This window comes from Augochlora pura, chromosome 10 (genome assembly GCF_028453695.1).
Source record: "Augochlora pura isolate Apur16 chromosome 10, APUR_v2.2.1, whole genome shotgun sequence".
NCBI lineage: Eukaryota > Metazoa > Arthropoda > Insecta > Hymenoptera > Halictidae > Augochlora > Augochlora pura.
The window spans coordinates 11297143-11320917 of NC_135781.1; the positions used below are offsets into that span (position 1 = coordinate 11297143).

Here is a 23775-nt window from a genome sequence, read left to right on the forward strand (position 1 = left end):
AATTTATAATAATTAGTTATATAAGAAAAAAAGCCAATATAAAAGTATTTATAATTTTGTCTATAAATTACTGCTTCCTGGACAACAATGCATCGTTGAGGAAATTTAAACGATTTTACAAGCTAATCGTTATTTATTTTTCTCCTTAGTTTCAGTTTATGTGTTAATTAAAATTATATATATATATATATATATATACATATATACATATACAGAACACGTCGATATAATAAAATTGAAGGTGCAACAAACTTCAAGTCTCTTGCCATTTTTTAACTTATATAATTACAAAACTACTATATATTTAATATAAATATTCATCTTTTTTCTCATCAGGCACATGTCTTATATTTACATACAATTCTCTTTGTTATACACATCAATCTTTCCTAATTGTATTGTCTGTTTAAGTATTTCACACACAAAAATTGTATCACATTGAATTTACCAACTTTCGAATAGGTAATTTGCATTTGCGGCTTGTTGTGTGGAACATTGTATACCGTAACATTTAGCAAAGATTTTGTCTGCTATGAAGTACAAATGTAGTAAAGTAAATATCACGTATGAAGATGCAAGAAAATGATCATTGACAATATACAGCACTTTGAGGTGCCGCTTCTAAGAAAACATTTGCCTCTTACTCATAATGAACATATAATTGTTACGTATTATTTGTAACAGTTAAATCAGAATTTAGTTAATAAGTATAATTTACATGAATATCTGTAAAAAAATGTATTGTTGTTTAATCTTTGGATTATCGAATTAAAAAGGATGCTTAAATTTAACTAGATATAGAACATTGCTAAAAGTATAGTACAAGCTTATGAATTATTAAGATATTGATGGAAATATCATAACCAGCTGAACAGTTTCTATGAACATTAACAATTCTGAATAGCTTAACAATATTTAACGACTCTGCTCAACATTTCTTGCAAAAATATCAATAATCTAAACATTATTATTAACATTAAATACATAAGATATACAATATCTTTATCCTACAAACACTAATCTTATCTTCACTGCTTCATAATCGAATAGATATAAATAATTGTATATGTAATTATATCTACGATTATTGAATATTACTTGATATTATATGTATACAATTATAAGTAATGATATTAAATGTACATCCATTCAAGTAAATGTCACTTGTTTTTTTCTAACTCGATAAGAATTACTGCTTTCATAAAAATATACTTTTATTGTCCTTTTCAGAGGAAGTAAATAATACTTGATTGCATAATAAATATAACTAATGTTGTATCACGTTAATCATACAAACGTCAATTCAATTTAGTTGACGGCATTGAACTATCTGTTTCACTTCTTTTTTTCTAAAATAAGGCTATTTTCTGTATTTAATTTTGCATAATTTCTGTTTTATTATTGCACATTTTCTATTTCTAATTAAAACGCATAGTACAATGCTCGTCTCTCTTTCTTAATAGTGTAACAAGAAAACAGTCTAGTAATATGTCCAGTATTTCAATCGAGTTCTAGAAAATAAGACATTTGTAACGAAATTTAAGAAATATGCGATTTCTTTGTACTAATACTTTTATACTGTTATCTTTTCATCTTTCCTTGAAATAACAATTTTTACAGAATAATTTTACATAATAAAAAATAAAGTATATTTTTTGATTTCTCTGGGCGGACGGAAATGTAGCGCTCAGTATCCACAAAGAAATCATCTTATTACTGGTTTGATTTTCTCGAAAGATACCAATTTACAAACTATTTGATTTGTTTTGTATTGTTCAGTTTGTATGACAACCCTGCTAAACGGCAAAAGAAAGACTTAAATTGTTTTAATAATTTTGTACAAAAGTAATTATAATTTTCGTATAGAACTCTTAATTAATACAATTCAAAATTACTAATTCGGTTAAGGGCTAATCTTTTACTACTAATAAACTACAAGTGAAATCATATTGCCCCTTAGTCTTTTAATCTAGATGCCAATACAAAACTTTCCAGATATACTCTTTTACAACTTTTTAAACAAAATCATTTCTTGCTTTTACATTACCATGCTACGTGTAATATTATTTTATTCCTATTGTTTATAATACTGTTACAATTTAAGTGAAACAATAAATCTATAAAACGGGCAATGATATTAAGTCGCTTCTAATAACGAATGTTTACATTATTAATAGTAACATATTTTCGCTGATGAAAGGTCTTTGTACAGCATGGAAAGTTTTGTACATTAGGCAGTGAATTTACAATAAATAAAGAAAGAAAATGTTCAAACATGAGAATATTGTAAACTAGACATTATATCTGAATAACAAGTTAAAATACTACCCTGAGTTTCAACACCTTTATCTGAAATGAGGCACGCAGTCCTTTCATGAAAAATAAACATTAACATTGCCATGTCTAGTATTCTCTTTCTCTGTTCCTCAGCGTATAAAAATATTTAAGGCATTCAGCACTAACGTATATATCACTTTGTTAGGTCACGACTTACATTGCACAGGTAGTAATTGTCACCCCATGTGACTCTCAGGTTCAGTTTTGTAATCGTGCATAGTAAGAATATAAGGCACTACACTAGCTACACTTACTCTACCGATTAGACCAGCGAAAAATAAATCTTCCAAAACCCTAGGGTTAATTGAGCGCAGTGGCGCGAGCCTTAAAAGAAGGCGAGGTAACCGGTCAGATCCCACACGTTGTTGCAACTCTGTCCAAGCAGCTTCTTGTAAAACTTCAACCTTCTTACGCCAAACACCAGCTAGGATATTATCTATAGAAAGAAACAACTACTTATTAACAAAATTTTTATATTTTCTTGGCTCAGTTAACAATTCTTTCAATTTTACTTACCGGCACTAAATAGAGTTAACGCCTTAAGGTATGCGTATTCAACGGAATCCACTTGTAATTTATGAAGCGAACTAACACAATCTTGCAATCTGCATATATGCTCCGTAACAGACTTTACTTTGCTGGCTGTGATTTTTTCCTGGGTGATACTTGCTTGTAAATGATTTATTATTGATGTTAGAATACTAGGAAGCGACAACGTGTACGCGCATTGTGCAAGGCCTAACGTGAAGAGCTGCCCCCAGGAACTGCGCACTAACGTTGTTTGAACTTCAGACCTACAAATGCATCGTTTAATTTAATATTCATAGTGTTGATTTTACTTCAAATATGTGCATCGACCGATTACTCACGGTAATGCTTGAAATGCAGGAATTCCTCTTGCCCAATGAACGGACAGGAAAAGTAATCTCGCTGCACTTTCGCAAATATAATGTATTGATAAATATGCAGGAGCTGGACTAGGTGCTCTCAACTCGAAAAGCGTATGCCTTTCCGATATTAACTGACCAGTCCATTCTTCTTCTGGTTCACTTGAACCGTTAACACTCTGGAAAATGATATATTCGTTCAAAAATATAGGAAACATATAAAATGAATAAAAAAATGAAACATACGTCTCCAATAAGTTTTGCCATGCTATCCAGAGCATGTGAGATAAGTAAACGTTCTCTTGCTAACGTTAAAGCATCACTAAGATCGCTATCACTACTTTGGTCTTCCATACTAGGACTTTCCGGTTGTTCCCAGGTTGGAGGTGCTTCAGATACTGGTTGTTGTGGTTCTGGTTTAACTCTGGGACTTCGATTTCCCACCTTTGTTCCTGCCGACTCACCTAATACTGGTTTCCTTTCGTGTTGAACAGCTGTAAAGAATTTATCTTAAAAATTCATTTTCTTTTCTCTCTATTTTACCTATTACACATGAAGATTTCTGAGAAACATGAAAGACTCACAGTCACTTCGCATGCCCATAGCAAGACATTTCTGAAGTCTACAATACTGACACCGATTTCTATGATGCTTAGTAACTTCACAACTTTTGCTACCTCTGCATTGATAACCCAACTGCTTTCGAATACTACGTTTAAAGAAACCTTTACAGCCTTCGCAGCTTATTGCTCCATAGTGTCTTCCACTAGCTCTATCACCACAGACTACACATAATTCTAGTGACAACCCAAGGCCTAAAGAACCACGGACATCTCTTGCTAATTTTACCTGCAAATAGATATAGATATATACAAAGACATTAACAGATATATAAAATTACAAGAGTAATTAATAAAAATAAGTAGGTAAAAATCTCACCTCTACATCAACATTATTTAAATGTTCAATTCCAGAGTGTAAATGAGCCATTCCTGCATGAGGTCCTAAATTACGAAAATCTCTTCCGATTTTGTGATCCACTTTCTCATCGTGAACGTTGTCAACGTGATTATTCTGATCTCTTTCCATGTCCCGCTAACAATATAATGGACGATTTAAAATTTTAATATTCAATTTCTAATTTAAAGGAAAAGTAAAACGTACCAATGCGGGATGGTGCGCCAAATTATGAAAATTCCTGCCAATATTTTGATCGATTTTATCGTCGTGAAGATTCTCAACACGATCATTCTGGTCTACATCCATCTCCCGCTGTAATAAAATGAAACAAAACAATTTAGTTCGTCACTTTTATTTAAAAGAAAGCAGGTATTTCTGTTTTTTTCGAACAAAAAGGATAAAAACGGGAAAATGATAAGCACCTCCGCATCAGCGTCAGCCGCATGATCCACGCCTCGGTGATGGGATAAATTACGAAAATCCATTCCTACTTTTCGTTCAGTCTCGTTTTCATTTAAATTGAAAATGTCCATGTCTATGTCTGAAAACAAATCATAGCCACGCTATCGTGAGATTCTTGAAATTACCCACACCTCGAAAAAATATTTCTACACTAATGTCACGGTTCACGGTGTTACGTATGTACCACCTAAATAATCAGTGTCCTCCTATTGTGTAATGATGTAAAAACGTCGATAAGTATACCGGTGAGATTCCGTAAGTAACATTCAAAAAGAAATATAAACGAGGAAAATTTGAATCGTTAAAATATTTCTATGTGTTTGTACACTTTTATGGAAAACTAAAACTTTTATTCATGTAATCCATTAAGCAATTATCGAATAAATTACGAAAAAGTAATTGCCACCGATGGCGAAAATTTTTGTTACTGTTACAATAAATCCTGAAACTGCTAAATTCCCAAAGTTGAAATTTTACATTTCGGGTCCTCTCTCTCACCTGCACTTCTACTCTACGTATCGTCTTGATCAACCATAGATTATTGAAAGTATAACGCATTTATCAAACAATAATTACATCAGTTTTAGTCGTGGGAGAAGAATTTTTTCAACGAGTTACTTAACATTCGGATAGTAGAGCAAAGCATCGTGTTGAACGTAATCGACTAACAGTCGTGATTATGTATAGTCTGATCAGCATCTAGGCAAACAGAGTATATCTTATAAAGGCCTAAGCATCGGCCCAGTAGAAAAATGAAAACTAGAGCATTTGCCGGCCGCCCCTACTTGCCGTAACCCTTTTCCCCCCTACCATTTTAAGAAGTGAAAGAGATGGGTCCTCGAGTTGTTCGATTCGTAGGTTGCTACGTGGTTAGGCGCATGCCGATACCACGGCCATGCTACTCTAGCTGTCATAGAGCGAATGGTCCATTTCCATACACCCGTGATCCGACTTCGTCACCACTGGTGCAGTGCAGTAACACGAGAAAACGGTGCCTGTACCGTTGCACCAAAATAGTTAACATTCTTAGACCTCGCGCTCGTTACATCGTATTACAGGAACGTTCTCTTTCACCCTTTCTAATCACGACGATAAACTTTCAACTTAGGAAGCATGTCTGCTTTCGAATACAGCGGTACATGTACATTTACGAAAATTTTCCCTATATGACTTCATTTTATTCACATATAAACGGCCGAAGGGCATTTTGTGTTATCTTCTATCTTCGTGATCAATACTACCAGGCATATCTAATCATGCGGAAGTGTCACACTTCAAATTAACGTCATTTCTTCATTCGCCTTTTTTTGTTTGCGAACAAGAATCTCACGGTTGTAACTTGACACCTGTTCTTTCTTCGGTTCGTTTTCTTTTTTCAAACCCCAGCCATTGACCCGTTTAGACACGTGTCATCGTTAAATATTACTGTATTTTATGGTGTTCGTATTATATCACGAGTGTTCTCGAGAACAATATTATCGGCTGTGAAATTTAGTGCGACTAAATCAGAAGCTTGACGGGCAGCAGCAATTCAAAATACGATTATTAATGAAAGGTCAACTCAGATCGGAGTGTGTTAAATTCTGAACGTGATTCTCTGAGAAATTTGTCGCCTAGTCGTTCCGTCCGCATTGATTCGAACGAGTGTTGTCCAACATATTTAATCAAACGGTTCCCTTTGCATCGACTTCAGAAAACACGCGATCAGTCTTACATTAAAGTTCGAGGACAAGTACACACAATACACTACCTGTTGGGTCGACCTGTATCACCGCATTTACGTGTCGGCGGTGGCGCTCTCACAGGTCACGCACGATTCTGAAAATATAACGTAGCCAGCCACGCGGTAATACGCGCGGAAAACTATCTATTTGCGATGACGAGAAATAGATGTACGTATATATCTCTTTTCTTTAACCAAAACTAACGGCGCACGGAACGACAATGAGGATTGACGGATTTCCAACGAACAAGATCTTTTCACTGGTCGTTCGAACGGTCGGACACGAAAACACCACGTCGAAGTTTAAAGGCAACCTTGCGCAGGTGAACGCAGCCAGACCGTTCACAGTACTGGCAGGTTGGCAGGTCACTCTCTTGTGTACTGCCAAGACACACCAGCCAGGTGCATTCTCGCCCCGCTTGCCTGCTTTTCTACCTGAGCGAGAGCATTCGCCGTGGAGGAACGCATAGTGGCCTCTCGACGAGCGTTACAGGTTATGTCACGTAATACACGCCCGCGATGACTTATCGGTTGAGGCTCGAGGTCGCAGCGTCGATCGAGAATAGGTCAAACACGAACTGTTCATGGCAAAAATGTAGATACGCGCTTTTAGGCGTACTTCAGGTACGAATGTTACGCTTGCTGAAATTCTTCGTTCAACGTGCTTATTATTGGTTCTAGCAACAGGTAAAACTCGGAACGTTACTAGTAGTATTTCATAGTTTTCCAGAAAGCGACAATTTGTGGTCAAAATTGAAAATATTTTTATATTGACTTTTGTCTACTATAAATCGAATTTGATATATAATTTAATGATTTATCGGAAATTATTGAATAAGAAACAAGACTGAAATTTAATACTAGTTTTTCTTGCATAAATCGAAATTTTATCATGAAATTAAATCACAACAATTATATTTATAACAGCACATATTCCGTTATATTTTTATAAAAGGCACACTCATTTTGTCCAAAAAGGAAATAGACAAAGATCAGTTCTAGTACCTTATTTTAATCTAATTTATTTAGAAAAATAAAAATTATTACTATGTGTAGAGATTATTAATAACAATAATTAAAATATTAATAACGTCTATTTCAAAACGTCTGCATAAAGTTGAAGACGGCAGAAAACTGTTTTTATAATTTATGTGTTCTTGTATATAAAAACTATCATCGTAAAATGAAAGTTGGAAAATTAGATTTTAGCCACCTGTTCCTGCTTTCTAGACCACTATGCATCGGGACATCCGTTTCAAAATTAGTAATTAATGCTGCTTCAATATGAAGATCACTTTTCCGTTAATGTTGAGAATGTTTGTTAAAAATAATTTGCGATTATATGTTTGCATGTCACGTGAATCATTTGAAACAATTGAGAACATTTAACAAAATTCTATCTATTATTAAATATATTACGATGTTCGTAGATACAAGTGATTATGCAGATTTTACTTCATTATCTTTTTTTTATAAATTATGTGACGTTTACATTTTTTTTAAATAATGGACATATTTTTGTCAGTTAAAATGACTGGTTTTAAAAATACTACGTGACCTTATAACCTTTCGAGTGGTCATTCCAAGTCACCTACAGACTTCTTGGAACAGCTTCAGTGAAGAAGAATAGTCACTTGAGAGTAATTATTTCTATACGACCGGACTTCACAGGTAAAGGTCGCTTGTGGGTCCGAAGGTTACCTCCTACCTACTCGATCACAGCATCGACACAGATTTAACTTGTAATCCTACTCGCAGCGTTGAACTGCATTACTAATTTTGTAACATTCTCTTTTTTTATCTACTCATTGTATGCCGTTTTCGTACGTTTTAGATTTCAAGAATTTTCAATGACGTCATCGCTTTTGTTCGTAAAGATAAGAAATAATGACCAATTCTTCCGTACATAAAAAAATGTTATTCTTTGTTTTCGCGATCAAGAAACGTGAATGCTCTAAAATGTAATTTAAGATAAATCATAATTATTTAAAATTGAAATCGCAAAATAAATAGAAAATTTATCTCTACAGAAATTAAATGAAATGTCTTGCAATAATGTGACTTATCATCGATGGGACGCAATATTGCACAATGGTATTGTCAAAATAACATGATCACTGAATCGCCATTAAGAAATTCGTATCTTTCATTTACCGATGGTTCAAAAACATGGAAACATGCAAACAATTAATGTTTTGTAACACAGTAAACGATATGTGTATGCATAAATTGGTACATCGTGGGCGAGCCAATGTTCGAGACTTCATGTATCGTTATCGGTGGAAGGGTGACGACAAAACTAAACAAAGGTAAACAAGTAATTGTAGGCCAAACTCACCTTTACAATTAATAACGACGTCTGGTCCGACTACACGTCATTTGGACAGTTCATACCAACAACTAGGCTTCGTCAACTATCCGTGGGTTAGAGTTCATAACCTCTTCTAACCTTTACCTTTTCTTTACCTCTTTCCCCCCGTATCTAACCCTACCGCTCACCTTTATACCCGCCCGACATTGCATCTACTGGCATCGATACGCAGTTGTATGCAGATCGTCGATTTCGAATCTATATTGTAGAATTTGTATGCTGCGCCAGGTTTTCGGCAAACTTGAGAACTTCTTGTAGGATGTATCGCCATGATGGAACCGGAAGTTATATGATCATCGGTTTATTTCAAATTTCATTCAAAATAAAAAAAATGTGAATTATCAGTTTATGATATTAAATGTGAGAAGTCATAGTGAAACAATATTATGTACTGCAAAAGAGTCTTTATTGCAAATGATTTTTCATGTGATGCATGTAATACACTAATTCATTGTACAAGAATTAATAAAGCATTTTATATTGCCAATATTCATAATAGCTAATACTATATGTATATCAAATTTTTGTCACTATTGAAATATACATTTACTTATTGTTAATAGACTGACCTATTATTATTATTATTGTATCACTATCATATTGTTACAGATGTATAGTAATATTCGCAGAAAGCCTTGCTTGTTTTGTTATTTACCTATAAATTTTAGTGTGCCCAAACGAAATTTTGAATAATATCGTAATTCGAGAAGAAAGACACTGTATTACTTAAATTAATGAGAATAATATACTATCGTTCCTTTGAAATCTAGCATTTAATTTCCAATGATAGCTAGCAAAACAGAACGTTCTACGATTGATAGTCGTTTTAAATATTACCTTTTTACCATTCAAATCATAAAAATGTTATAACTTATTTACAATCAGAAAAAATAAATGTTTAACAAATGATTAACAAAATTAGCCAAGATTCAAGTTACTTTCTACTATTGATTTTTCAAGTCTTGTAGAAGTGTCTTATTGATACAATCATTAATTGTATGCGATATTAATCATAATGCCAGGTACTTTTGTTTCTTAATTTACTTCTATATAACTCAAAGATAACTGTGCTTGTAACATTTTCAAATTTAGGATGTAAATAAAAATATGTTTTCATATATTTTCTATGTATCAAATAGCAGAAGATACTACTAGTAATATTAAGTGCATAATTATTCATCCTATTTGGAAATAAGTATGGATGAACCGATAGTTCATAATACAAGTATGGTTAGTAAAATTGTTTCAAATCTAGTAACATTATCACATACCAACACATGTTACATATTGTGTAGTAATACACATGAACACTTTCTTTAATGTTTCAGTACCTATGGGCAATACCTTCATTGTAAAGTTGTTTACATTCGCAGATATAGCTCTGAACTCAAAAAACTTTACACTTTGTTATCTAAAATTCCACATATTCATTTCAACCTTGAACTGTTTACTCCATTAATTAGTAGTAAGTAAACCTATTACAATTTCCATTGCATAAATCACATACCAGTAGCAAACATATGGAAACTATTGGACTTCCCACTGTTTTGTAGGTACAATGTACAATTTGCTGAGTATGACTGGCTACTACTTGTATAATAATATTTATACAGTTATATTTGCTCATATATATGTTCAAAATTGTTTACATTGACAAGATGTGTATTGGAGTGAACAAATCCTGACATGTAATAAAATTTCTATAGGTAATTTTGTTACCTATTAAAAATGGTTTCACTAGATATGTCTAATACCTCATTGCTTCAACATTTGTCATTTCTTTAAACCAGAAAATATAGTCATTAATAAGAAATAAAATTAAAATTACTGTTGAACATATAAAATATGAATGATGCACATATTAAAGGCCCAAAACACCTTAATAATTTCACACAGAAGTGTCAATTGTGATTGTTCTGTCAATTATTTCAGCAGGTACCGCAGGTTGATCACAAAGATTCTCCATAATCAGTTAAAGGCAGGTATAATTAATAGCAGATCTAAAATCCTTTCTAAAGGTCTCTTAAAAATATTTAGCACGCAGTGTATATCCTAAAAAAAAAAAACTTTTTACCTATAAGTCATAGTTGAATAAAAGCATTAGTGTTATTTCCACATATGAGCAGTGTAAACTAAATGAGTATTTTCATGCTGATTATTTAAAACCTACATTTATACTATACCAGTGAATTTTAATGTCCAAATACTTCTTGGCTGGCAAACACTATGTAAAGAAAGCCATCTTCATCTTTCTCTCTTTGATGCAGCTGTGCCATAGTCATACTACCGCTTACCATACTTCTTTGGTTTGCTAATAGGAAAAATGCTTGTGTTGGATGCAGCTGTAGCCTACGTCTGTTAATTGTGATCAGCAAAACAATATGTTATTAATCAACATCAAATGTCCTTGTTTTGTTAGCTTTGATAGAAACATTGTTAATGCATACCTAATAATTTTTATAAGTTCTGCTACTGTCAAATAATCTGGTACCAAAAATTTAGTCTTATCCAAGACAGGTAATTGTTTTTCTCCATTATATCGTTCAACAATAATGGGTATTTTATTGGGATGCCGCTCCTTAATCAATTCTACATCTGCTACCCGTTGTGCTAAAGTTTAAAGAATATTATTTCTATATGAACTGTCAAAAAAAGTTAAATAGTTGAGGAATATTTAAAATAATCTGTTGAACTTATTATATAACTTATTCATACAAATGAAAATAATTAACAAGCCTACATATTATTAAATAGTGTTTTTCTTAATACATAATAATATCTTATCAATCAACAGACCAATAAAACAAAAATATACTGTGCTGCAGAGTAAGGAAAACATAGCCAAGCAATATTTCGTCTACATTTTGTTTAGTTTTTATTCAACATCACGAAACATATATAACTTAAAATAATAAATATTCTTACCAAAAGAACGTCTTTCTTTAAACGATGTCGTCTTTAAACTCATTTTGGTTTCACTATCGGTTATTACGACGTATTTCTCACGATATCAGCTCAACGCTTATGAAAGTATATTCCTGACGGGTCAAAATAACGCCAGTATCTGATTGCTTCAAGCTTAGGTTAGGTTTTGTAGACACTGAAGATAACATATGTTCGTATTGCCAAGTGCTGCCCTCTACGAACTGCATCTCACTTTTTGTATTCGACCGCAACCAATTCTACTTTCATTGTTCTTTGACAAGTGAATCTTTACCATGAACAATACAGAACGGCGGCAGGAATCGTTGAGATGAATCAGACCAACATAATTTCTTGTGCAAGTACTGCAAGAATGTAGCATATCTTTTATCGTTCATATAAAAAGAAAATTCCACGTAAAAGTATCTTTTACTCGGTGATGAATCAAGATGAGGTAAGAAAATGAAAATTTCGTTCAGTGGAAGAACGGTAAACTAAAACAAGACAGTGGCGCCATGATCTAGGTGTGGTTGCAGTCTATGGCCTCTTCTTTGCTTCGAAACAGGAGTATGTGTCGGAGTATGAGATCTTTTTTACTTGTTCGTCCACCCACGCCAACGACTCTTTGTCTTAACAACTAACTTAACCTAAGGGCTTAAAATTAACAATACTAATGATTAGTTACATTTAGATTTAATGTAATTATATTTATCTTCATTTAGTTACGCTAGGTGGCGCGTCGTACTTACCGCTACAAGTACGTGATACGTGCGGACATCTGTGCGTGCGAAAAGCACAACCGTTCGTGTACGTGAGAGTGCACGCGTGGGTGTCGCAGCAGGCGTTCCTTTATGAATAGAGAAGTAGTGCTCGCGCCTTGAGTGGTTCGATGAGTCGGTGAGTGGTGAATATTTTTTAGTGGAAACGTGTGCCGGGTTTGGGTCGAGATTAATGTTATTAAACGCAAACACAAGAAGCATACCTGCCGCTCATCGGAAACGAACGTGTGCAGCTTCTCGGTAGATGCACGCACGCTAGGCAGATCGAATGGAAGGGGGAGGTAGCAACAAAAACACCTGTATACGAAATCTATAGTCATACGAGTGGGGGGCAGGATTGAGCACTGCACGAATGAAAGACAGTCGCGCGTCTCAATAATCGTAAAAATTACGATGGAGGGCTCCTCACCACCGGAAGCGTCGTGCTACGTTGCCTAACTTGCGTCGGTTTCCACCGTGATTTTTTGTAAACGCAAAGAAGAAATTACACAGGAAGAGACTTGTGTGCATCCAGCCAGCTAGTCTGGCCGTTCATCCGTTTGCCTGGTCGTCTACCCCTTCTAAACCGTCCTGACCAAACGTTTAACGGGGGTACAAAAAGAATAAACATAATGGCGTCGTGAGAGAGATAGAAGACTTGGAGACCGGGAGAGAGGAAGAAGGACGACGACATCGGAGAAGAAGGGAGAGTAAGAGAGAGAGAAGTCAACCAGTCAGCCAGCCAGCCAGCCAACCAGTCAGTGTGCCAGAAGCGAGGAACTTCGTCTCGTGCTTTGTTTCTATGACAAAAAAAAACGAATAAACTCGTCGTTCCTGAATCGTCCACCCATTTTCGCATTTGTCCGCGTTCGAACGATACCAAGCCGCCGGAAGTGCCAGCGGCCGTTGTCCGATTAACGTCGAACGAATAGAGAAGTCCGCTTGTAAACAGTTATCAAGGTGCGGCCACGTTCTTCGTGTTTGCTTCGATTTTCATGGGCGGCGGGGTCCACGACCGAGCCACCAGAGAAATTCGACGTATCGTCCGGCAACACAGTGCCTCGATTTTGGCGTCAGGCCGCTGCGATGGTTTAACATCGCCGTCATAGCGATATCGCATAGCTCGACGCCGGTGATCGGGATTAACAACCATAGGATTCTGTGAATACGCATTTCAGCTAGCTAGTGCCTCGCGAAGACGCGAGAAGCTTTGCCAATTAGTCGAGGGAAGATTTGTCGTCCAGTGAGCGGTCGAATCGCGACTCAAGACAATCAGATAATGACCCATGGAGGGTAGGAGAACATTGGACGAGGATGTACGGCCGATTCGAATTTCCCTGGAACGTCGATCGGTGACCGGTTCGAATTGATCGAGATTGCGATATATCTGTATCGATACAAGCTCGCGGAAAGGGTGTCCGAATGGAGCGATGTGGTGAAACTCGACCGGCCCGATGGTGCCAATAACCTCCGGCCAGGAGAGGCGTAGACAGTTCCCGCACGATGCGTTTGCCCTCGTGCGCGATAGATTACAAAATTAGACGTTCGAAGGCCCGCACAAAGGTAAAAGGAGCAACGCGTCGTTTCCTGCGGTAAAGAAGGTGGAGACACTGGCCGATGGTAACGAGGGACGAAGGGTCAAGCGGCGAAGGGAATTGATGCAAGTCGGATGAATAATTTCGACCGGCGACGGTTAGACAGCTGTGCGTTGTAGTCGGGAAGTGACGTCAGACACGACCGGCGGGTTCATAGTTCCTCTTGTTTTTCTCTTTCTCTCTGGCTGTGCAAGGCAGAGGTGTGGTGGAGGTTGTGTGTGTGCTCGTGGCGACGAAAGCATATCGAAAAACCCACAACCGGAACGGGTCTGCCCTGCCGTGTGCGTGTTCTCCTCCTCATCGCAGCAAGGATTGCATCGCAGCTTCTAGTCTGTTGCATTTACACAAGCGCACATACACTTACGTACAGGTGTTAACACAGAAACACCGAGGAGGGTCCACATTTCTTTCATATATTCTCTCCGGTCGTTTGGAGAAAATATTTTTAGACGATCGATCATCTTTTGAACCGTTGAGATTGTTTGCCTACGTCGTGCAGCGATCGAAGGCGGTTTTCAGCCAACAACACAACTTTTTACGGAAATGGAACTGAATTTTATTTATTCCCTCGGAACGCCGATGAGACATACGAAACATTTTAGGTAATTTAGACGTCGAGTAATAACAGCATAAGATTAACGTCAACGAACTGATTTTTATCCAACCGACAATATATTGTAGGGTATTAAGAGATATGGTGATTGGAAAATATAGCGATCGGCCTCTTATCGGAGGATCCATCTACCAGTCATCCAGTGACCACGAGTGGAATCTAGGAAGACATAACCTGACATAATTTGACATAGACACGGAAGTGGACGTCGTTAAGAATCTGTCTCGACCCGAGTCGGTCCTTGGCCCGAAAACTGTCGCGCGCGATTCAAATCGATCGTCGTACGGACACCAATGTGGAGGCTAAGGTGTTCGCCGGCAGGGTGCTCGCCAGGATCGTCCTTGGAGCAGAATCGTAATCGGGGTGGTGAGGTGTATTGCAAATGTTGCCGGTGTCGTCGGAGCCTGTCTCGTTGTCAGCGATGCATCAGCGGCGTGATCACGTAGACCCATGTGGTTGTGTAGTATGATCGTTCTAGTTCTCTCAGCGAACATCGGAGCGTCGTCGTTCACCATCGGCGCTCGTGGCGGTGGACGTGTTGTCGGTATCGGTAACCGCTGGCGAGATGCCCCTGTCAAGGCCGAACCCGTTCATGCCGGCGAGCGCGATCTCGACGCAGACGTATATATCGTCGAGCGAGAACAATCATCTGCCGCCGCTGAAGGCGAGCACGTTGTCCCTGAAACAGCCGGCCGGTGAGTCGTCCCCGAGCCACTTGGCCCACGCCGCTCACATGGTCGGCACACACCTGCCTAGCTTGAGCTCCAGCGCGAACAATAGTCTGCTGAGCCTGACCGGAAACTCGGACAGTCTGAACCTGAGTCTGAGCTCGCACGCGAGTCACAATTCGAGCCACAACTCCAGTCACAACTCCAGTCACAACTCGAGTCACAATTCCAGTCACAATTCCAGTCACAATTCTAGCCATAACTCTGGCCACAATTCGCACGCGCAACCGAATGGCCAGTCGAGTACCGCGATGGTGAAGAACGCCAGGACGGACGCCAGGGCGGACGCCAGTTCGCTCAATGGGGTGCCCTTCAAGCCGAAGACCATTACAGTCACGCCAAATCTGGTCATGAAGGTCTACAAGGACAAGCTGACGGAATATGAACACCAGGAAATTTACAGGTATCCGGAGATCTATTTCATTGGCGCGACCGCGAAGAAGCGTGAAGGCATCATCGGCTGGCGGAATAACTGCGACTATGACAACGACCAAGGTTCCTACATTCACGTGGCGCACGATCACGTAGCCTACAGGTACGAGGTGCTCAGAGGTATTGGACGCGGATCCTTCGGCCAGGTGGTCAAGGCGTACGACCACAAGATGCACGAGCACGTCGCCCTCAAGATGGTCAGGAACGAGAAGAGGTTCCATCGACAAGCCCAGGAGGAGATCAGGATACTGAGGAAACTACGGGAACAGGACAAGGACGATACCATGAACGTCATACACATGTTCGACTCGTTCACCTTCCGCTCCCACATGTGCATCACTTTTGAGCTGCTCAGCATCAACCTTTACGAGCTCATCAAGAAAAACAAGTTCCAGGGGTTTAGCATGCAGCTCGTCAGGAGGTTCGCACATTCGCTAGTGCAATGCCTCGACGCCCTGTACAAGAACAAGATCATCCACTGTGACATGAAGCCGGAGAATGTTCTTTTGAAGCAGCAGGGACGTACCGGTATCAAGGTGAGTCTCTTTCTTTAGGGCAAACGGTTTTTCGTTTAATCATTGTTTAAAAAGTTCTTTAAGTTAAATAACATTGGCTTAATTATTTTCTGTATGTACTATATAATGTCGTTAACAACATATCTCTTTTAAAAAAATACTTACTTTCCTCCTACATGCTTAATTACATATCTGAACTGATAGAAAGAACAGAGCTGGAAAATGCTCCTTCGATCAGAGATTAGAGGACTATCTTAGGCATGAATTGTATATCTAATCTGCAACGGGAATTTCATCGAAGTAGCAGTATCTTTTGACGTGGAAAATAATCATTCCTCTTCGTGCGTCGCAGACAGAAATATTGGTCTCAACCAATCGGCGCAGATTACGTATGGCTGACTGATGATACACTTCCTAGTTCCATGAGTAATCCGCGTATAGAAATAGCTTCTGGAAAGTCTGACTGAGAAATTAATTCTTATAGGACGATCGTTATGAATTATTCCGTTTTTTCTTTTCAGGAATATTCCATTCTCGAAAGCTCGTAACGCATTCTATTCCGTTGCATCGTGCAAGGTCACTTAAAGTTACTAGTTTAGAAAAGTCCTTCAAAGTATATTTTACATCATCGATTTTCACTCGACTGACACTTGATCGAGCCTCTTGAGCGAGTCGTACAAAACGTGTCTCGGAAAATCGCTTTGTTATATGTTTTCTACGTTTTCGATTGGCTCAGGGTAGCCCCTTTTAGACGGTTGACTCCTCCCACGGGTCTTGGGTTAGGTAACCTCATACCGGCTCTAAAATCCTATGGTTTTCACGAAAGAGCTATCTTTTGGGTTCGTAGAGTAGCTGTCTCGTGACATGAGACGAGATATGACAAACAAGATAACACATGGGCTCAGCCGATGGTAGACACCGCGAACGAGAGGGTGGAAAATCGGTACATCTCCCGCGAGGGAAGAAGGTATTATCTGACAAAGCAAAGTAGCTGGTTTCACGGTGGGACAGGCCAGGAAGGGTGGGTCAATAGCGAGGGAACGCTACCTGTTCTACTATTTCACCCCCTAGAACGTCTACTCCGATTTGATGGACCTCTGTCGCATTGTTGACGAGCTCTCTGACTCTGTCTTGTTCATTTGGAGGCCTCATCCTTTGTGAAGATTACAAGACAATCTCGAACTTAGATTCTAATTTGTTTACTTTCAACACATGTTCCTCCGGGGTTACAGGTATACACTGTGAATAACTTCAGTACCAACTAAAGTCATACAATAACAATATTTCCTAAAGTATTCGGCATAAGATTTAATGCAACCAAACATACATGTGTTAATACTATAATTTTGTTATACTATATTATCATTCAATTAGATATGGTAGTCTAAAATTAAAATTTAGGTACTCTATCATTACTCTATCATTTACCTCTTCTTACGTAACATTGATTTGAATAATTATTGACTTAAAGTAACTTTTTCGTTTTTAGTGATATTCGAACAAAAACTTAACGAAACACTATATTTGCATGTTTCTATATTAGAAATAATAGAACATAGAAATATACAGACATAGTTTTCTTTATTTCAATATCAGTGAAAATATGGAAGTTACGTCAAGCGTATAATTATGCATAACATTGCATTGCACTGATAAAATTCATATAGAATTCAATAATCTTGACAACACTCTTTCCGACAAAAATGTAAGCAAAATCTGCTCGTAACAGCTTCGAGTTTTGAGCCAGAACGTAAAGGAATTATACGATTTTAGCAAAAAATACAGATTGTTCATTTGGTCTGCATCCGAGTTCAATCGAGTTCACGGTGCATCAACCTTTCACCTAAATGGCCCTGTAGGTCCTCGCATTTCCAGGACACATAAAGGGCCCCCTTAAAGGCCCGTATCGATCAGCGGTTGCTCGCCAGGAGGATCTTCTGGTTCGTTGTGCGAACGACCGTCTCGTGCCAATATCGAATACGTCCATGGCGGAATTTTTGTCGGCGCAAAAAGCGTGATTAACCGGGAAGTTCGCGGCGTACAACAAACCCGTCGTTAGACCGAATACCGCAAGGTATAAACAGAATAAACGCCGCGACAAGCTGGCTCGCGTGCTCGCGATACGCTTTAACACATAGCACGGTTCACCGGCATACATCCGTATGCCGGACACGTCTTGCGTTCGCTTATACACGGTGTTGACGAAGACTCTGGTCGTCTCTCTCCTTTTTTTCACGAGCACAAAAGCATCTGACTGCTACACACGCCAAAATGAATTTCATCAGGCGAGAGATGAGAGGAAAAGTTGCGTGACGCTCGGTGCAGATCCAACGAAGAATAAAGACTATGACTGCTGCGTGACGGACGATCACTTGACACTTGTGGATTATCGCTTCGCGACCAATGATTGCCGTTTCGGCATTGAACGTCATGATTATTTATGTAAGTGCATTATGTTCGTAAATGGATTCAAAATTTACGGACTACGCAAATGTGTATTGAAAATTTGTATAGTCTGTGATTTTAGTTGTAGAATTCATTGGAAACAATGGATTAAAAATGTGTAGAATAAACATAGATTATAACATTTGCTTTTACCTTATATTGCATTATATCATGAAATCCTATTAGGCTCCGTGGTAAAACGAAATAATGGTCAACTTAATGACAATAACAGCAGTAGTTTATTAACATAATTATGACTAGAGTATAGGATACAACTTCTAATGAATAACAGCAATAATAGCAACAATAACTTCAACAACGATAATGACTTCAACAACAACGACAACGCATGAGTTCACTAGGTCACGGTTCTTTTTCAAATGCTCGATCTTTCCCTTCAGCTCTTTCACCCTTACTGATATTTTTTTCACTACTTTCTTCTCTTTCCTGCGTTATTCCAGTATTTTCTCCCTCTTGCATACACTCTGTCTCATTCTACCTTAGTCGTTGTTGCACTCTTACTCTTACTCTCACTCACTCACTCACTCACTCACTCACTCACTCATTCACTCATTCACTTATGATCTAGTTTTCAGCTACCCAGAATTTCGAGGAACTTAAGCAATAAATTCAGGTTATTCGAATCCAAATACCCAATACTCTACCCAAAATATACCCGATACCCAATACTCGATATCCAAATACTCTACAGACATTTCTCTTATTCATTCAGTATTTTACGAGTTCACTTTTCTGAAGAAAAATGAATAATCGAAACTTTTATTGCGGTATTGTCTACTACACACTGCTATTGTTTACTACTATCGTCACATCAGTAAACTAATCGAAGCTAAATTAAAGTGAACGTATTTGTAATCGGTAAACTGCGGATTTCATGCATTTTCAACATAAATAATTAGGTTAAAAACAAAACGTAGACGTCAGACAAATTTGAGAATATTCTTAAATTGTGTATAACTTAGTTATTCAAGGAGGTTATTCAATTTTATAAACATCCGCAGTCGAGTAACAAGTTATACGTTCTTCATTCTACATATAACAATTTTTGATATAATTACCGATGCGAAAGAAAAATTGTGAATATATTATCGATCTGTTTAATTATGGGGAATCATGGGCATGTAATTTCTGCAACGATTTCCGGTGCACCCAGTATGTTTATGATACGCAGGAGCGAGAGCGCGCGCGCGCACAGCCGCGGAACCACAACAATGCGCGGAGATTAGCGTATTGACAAATGCAATCGCACTGACCAAGTGTCCTTGTCCTCTGGTATAAACTCGACGGCCGATGCGCGTCCAGCCAAAGCTGTATTATCTCGCCAGGTCTATAGAATTCGCACGCAATATCGTGAAGTCTCGAGTAAAGCCGCTTTCCTAGCGACCTTGCCTTGCTGAGTCGAGTGCATTATAGACTGCACCGGCCGGTATCCCTAATGTTCGCTATAATTGGACCGAATTATTAACGATCCGATCGCTGCAGTCTTCTTGGATAGGAACGTAAAGATTGCTGTCTCTGCTAGTAGAATAATTCGAAAGGACATGTAGACGTTAATTGTGGTTGAAAAATGTCTCGCAGAATCAAAATAATTTTCTGAAACTGCATTACATAGGAGGTTATATCATTATCATCGTTGGATTATTTCTTTGATATTTTGGCCTAATTAATTTGTTTAAATACTACAAAACGCATTTTTAAATTTTAATTATAGGCTCAGATAAAATAGATAAAATAACTAGAGCACTTTATCTTTTTTTTTTTGCTATTTTAAGTAATAATAAAATTGAAAAAGTATTTTATTTTATATTTTATGCTGTTTAATAGGTGTTCGAATACTTTTTCCTTTACTGTGTATTTTTAAACCTAGATAGAGAATATGTGACTGAAGCGACAATCAATGTGTTGAATAATTGATATGAATTTAATGCGAATGGCATCTGTCTCTCTATGGTGTACATAAACTACTTGGATGCTTTTATGTTTCTCAGTCTTTGTTGCTATGCTTCGTTGCTCGCTTTAGCTTGGTCGTTCAGATCCACAATTTAGTTTCACAGTTGTTCCGCAGATTTTATGTGTTTGTGACGGAATAGATGCAACTTGAAACAGCAGAAAGATTAAGGAAAGGATAAAAGGTTTATGTGGATTCGTTTATTACAATGTAGGACAATTTTATTATAGGAAAGCGTTATTTGCAATGTCGATGGTAGCTGTAAACCACCTGATGGAATACAGGGCATAAAAGAGCATTTAATTTCATTATCCAAACCACGACATCGTCAAATACAGATTTCAGAATTAACGCAAGATTAATGCAACGCCGCATTGATCTTTATAAATGAAATGGGAGTTTATTCTCGTAGTAGAGAAATACCGAGGTCGCGTGAAAATTGCAATGCATATAAATTAGGCCGTGCATTTACATGTTAGCAGGTTCTTTCGAATACACATTGCTGCAGTCTCTAAACTTTATACAGGGTGGTCCATCTTAACATCACCACCTAAATGTCTCCTATATTTGCAATGGTAAAAAAATATTTCTTATGCAAGGTTACATTGTTCCAACTTCCTTAAAAATATTTGCAATATTTCTGTTCCTCCTTTCTGCTTTTGTAAAGCTCATGGAGTTTTCTAATGACCTTCCCAAGACTCGATTTTTCGTTATTTCTTGTGTCAATTCTTGCTGCCATTATCGAGATTAACTTGGCGAAATAATCGCGAGGCGGAAGTGTGAAGAGCAGCGGTGCGAAGCCTAACAAAATCATGCTTTCCGGAGCAAGTTGAGGCTCATTACGCACCGCTAATAATATTTATCAGTCGCACGGATACTTCTTGGACCGTGCTCGGATCAGGCTACAGGTATTATATCGGATACTTCGAATAAGGTCGCGGATGAATGGTATCGCGGCGCGATCGAGCTGCATATTGGAATCAACGGTTCGCGAATCGAGTGCGAATCGAGCGCGAACGCTCGTGGAAATAAGTTTAAATTTCCGCGAGAGTATTGCCTCGAGCCGACGGGGAAACTTAATTTTATCCGAGCAATTTCAATTGACGTCTTTCGACCAGTCTTGCTGAGTTTGCTGCGCATTCACGACATCTTGCGTGTAAACGAATCGTGATTTTTTATTTTTCAACTTATATTTCCACGCTGCAGGAGAATTTAGTAAAATCGCGATCCTTCGGATTTAATTGCTGCGGGCATGTTCAATACGGAAATTAATTTTTTACCGAAATTTTTACCTGGATGTGGAATGAATATTTTGAGGATCAAATATATTTATTGTCTGCAACGGAATTAGTATGGTTTGACGCAGAAATGAATTTCAATGCCGAAGACTTTAAGTTTTTGATTCGATTCATTTTAAAGATGTTTCTCAGTAGAACAGAAATACTCTATCTTAGTTGCAGAAATTAATTCAGCACCTTTTCGTTGAATCAACAAACACGGTACTTGAAGTTCATACATTTTAAAGTTTCAATTCGTAAATTTCCTAAAGGATGGACCAAATATTGCAAGAATGTAGTTAAGTTACTGGTAGAATAGAATAGTTTTTGCATTTTCACATTGCCAAAAAATGGATATTAATGCTGTTTTATTTAACTGTCAAACTAACTTTTTTTTTGGATATTTTATTAAATCTTTCAACAATTTGTTCAAAGAGTCAATCCTAATCCAGCTCAAAACATTAAATTTTGGAAAGAAGGAAAAACAAAGAAAAATGATATATTAAAATAGAAAAGAAGAAAAGAAAACAAGGTAATTGAGTTAATGATCTGATCCGAGTGCAAAAGTTAAGCTGCACGTCACCGAAACCAGGCAACTTTCAATCGAACTCTGCGACTACTTTCGAATTCACTTCGAAAAGATGAACAGAATTCGGTCAGTAATTTTTCTGGAAACATTCGACTGTGAACGGAGTCGGAGGCTGCTCGTGTTTATGTGGCGCGTGAATATTCATCGATATTTCGCCGGAAGGGATCGTTCCGAGGACGCCGACCACTTTTCACGTAATTGCGTTCACCGTTTGTATTCCATTGTTGTCGACCGGCGCGGTGACTTATTGCCTCGTTTCTCTTTTCGCGGCGAACAGGCCGAAACTTCGTTGAAGAACGAAGAAATAAATAGCCAGAACCGGGAGCAAGAGAGACATTGCTACGTCTTCTTCGTCTTCTCTCGCCCTTTTCGTAGAGTTTCCCCGAGCGATCGACCGCGAGACGAACGCGTTGCACCACTCGTAAATAACAAGATACGAACGCACGAAGGAAACATATCTAACGAGGAAATACTGCGTCGACGCGCGCCTCGTCTCGCAGGAAGCACGAGTTTACGGCGATTTGCTCGAAGAGGTTGCAGTCGCGACCTACTCGCGGCGAAACGTATATCTTCTACGGTGAAAAACTTGCCGCAGGTTTCTTATTCGGCTCGTAACTCAAAATAAAGTCGCCTCGTAAATATCGTTTCTCGTTCTGCTTGAAAGAAATACCGAAACAATTTCTTGATGGCAGAGAAACGTTTCGAAACGTACGCGACATAACAGACAATGATACTGCGGATCGTTGAACTCTAAATTGCTTGGCGTCTGTCGGGATTTTTAGTCTTCTGATTCCTCTCGCGAAATTCGAATCGAACAGTTCTGGAACGACGGAATTAAACGTTTCCATTTCAATTCTAGAATGATCCGGTCCTGTGTGTGTGTGCGAGATTGTCAGTCACAAAGAAGACAGCCCTGATTTCGCAAAATTTAGTTCGAAAATTTTTTTTCGAACTTATTTCCTGAAGATTTTGATAATGATATAAAAATCGTAAGTTGAATTCGTACGAATATTTTATCGAAAGATTGACATTCAATACCGAATTAAATAAACTCTTATCAACAAATGATTGATGTGTCTGCGAAAGCGATGCTCAGTTATACGTCCATTTACACTTTCCCTGTTTTCAAATAAAGTGGAGAAACGATGTTTCCAAATCATATAATTTTCTCAAAAATTTCTTTACTCGTTTG

At 37.9% G+C, this 23775-nt stretch overlaps 3 protein-coding genes across 7 annotated transcripts in view; 1 reads left to right on the forward strand and 2 right to left on the reverse strand.

The window, feature by feature from the left end:
• Positions 1-168: 168 nt before the first annotated feature.
• LOC144475549 (orphan steroid hormone receptor 2-like) lies at positions 169-4699 on the reverse strand. 2 transcript variants are annotated; one of them, XM_078191545.1, is made up of 8 exons: positions 4607-4699; positions 4389-4496; positions 4164-4319; positions 3809-4073; positions 3471-3733; positions 3207-3403; positions 2854-3131; positions 169-2773 (listed from the first exon to the last, which is right to left on the reverse strand). In XM_078191545.1, exons 1-8 carry the CDS (start codon positions 4667-4669, stop codon positions 2514-2516), a joined length of 1590 nt encoding a protein of 529 aa, XP_078047671.1. In that variant the 5' UTR covers positions 4670-4699; the 3' UTR covers positions 169-2513. The 2 variants fall into 2 exon arrangements, with proteins under 2 accessions (XP_078047671.1, XP_078047673.1); XM_078191547.1 differs by having other exon boundaries at positions 170-2773; positions 3471-3718.
• Positions 4700-4710: 11 nt separating this feature from the next.
• Positions 4711-12006, reverse strand: LOC144475554 (microtubule-associated protein 1 light chain 3 alpha). Of its 2 annotated transcripts, none has more exons than XM_078191554.1 (5): positions 11666-12006; positions 11188-11350; positions 10924-11095; positions 8708-10792; positions 4711-4725 (listed from the first exon to the last, which is right to left on the reverse strand). In XM_078191554.1, the coding sequence occupies exons 1-3, from the start codon at positions 11706-11708 to the stop codon at positions 10933-10935; spliced, it is 369 nt and encodes a 122-aa protein (XP_078047680.1). In that variant the 5' UTR covers positions 11709-12006; the 3' UTR covers positions 4711-4725; positions 8708-10792; positions 10924-10932. The 2 variants fall into 2 exon arrangements, with proteins under 2 accessions (XP_078047680.1, XP_078047679.1); XM_078191553.1 differs by having other exon boundaries at positions 10911-11095; positions 11666-11999.
• Positions 12007-12366: 360 nt separating this feature from the next.
• The window catches only part of LOC144475548 (dual specificity tyrosine-phosphorylation-regulated kinase 2), a 59817-nt gene continuing 48408 nt past the window's right edge, over positions 12367-23775 (forward strand). For all 3 annotated transcript variants that reach the window (XR_013494886.1, XR_013494885.1, XM_078191544.1), the window contains exon 1: positions 12367-16324. Coding sequence is in view for 1 of the 3 variants with exons in the window: in XM_078191544.1 (XP_078047670.1) it covers positions 15194-16324 (1131 nt within the window). In the remaining 2 variants the exon portion in view is untranslated. The remainder of the gene's footprint in view (positions 16325-23775) is intronic.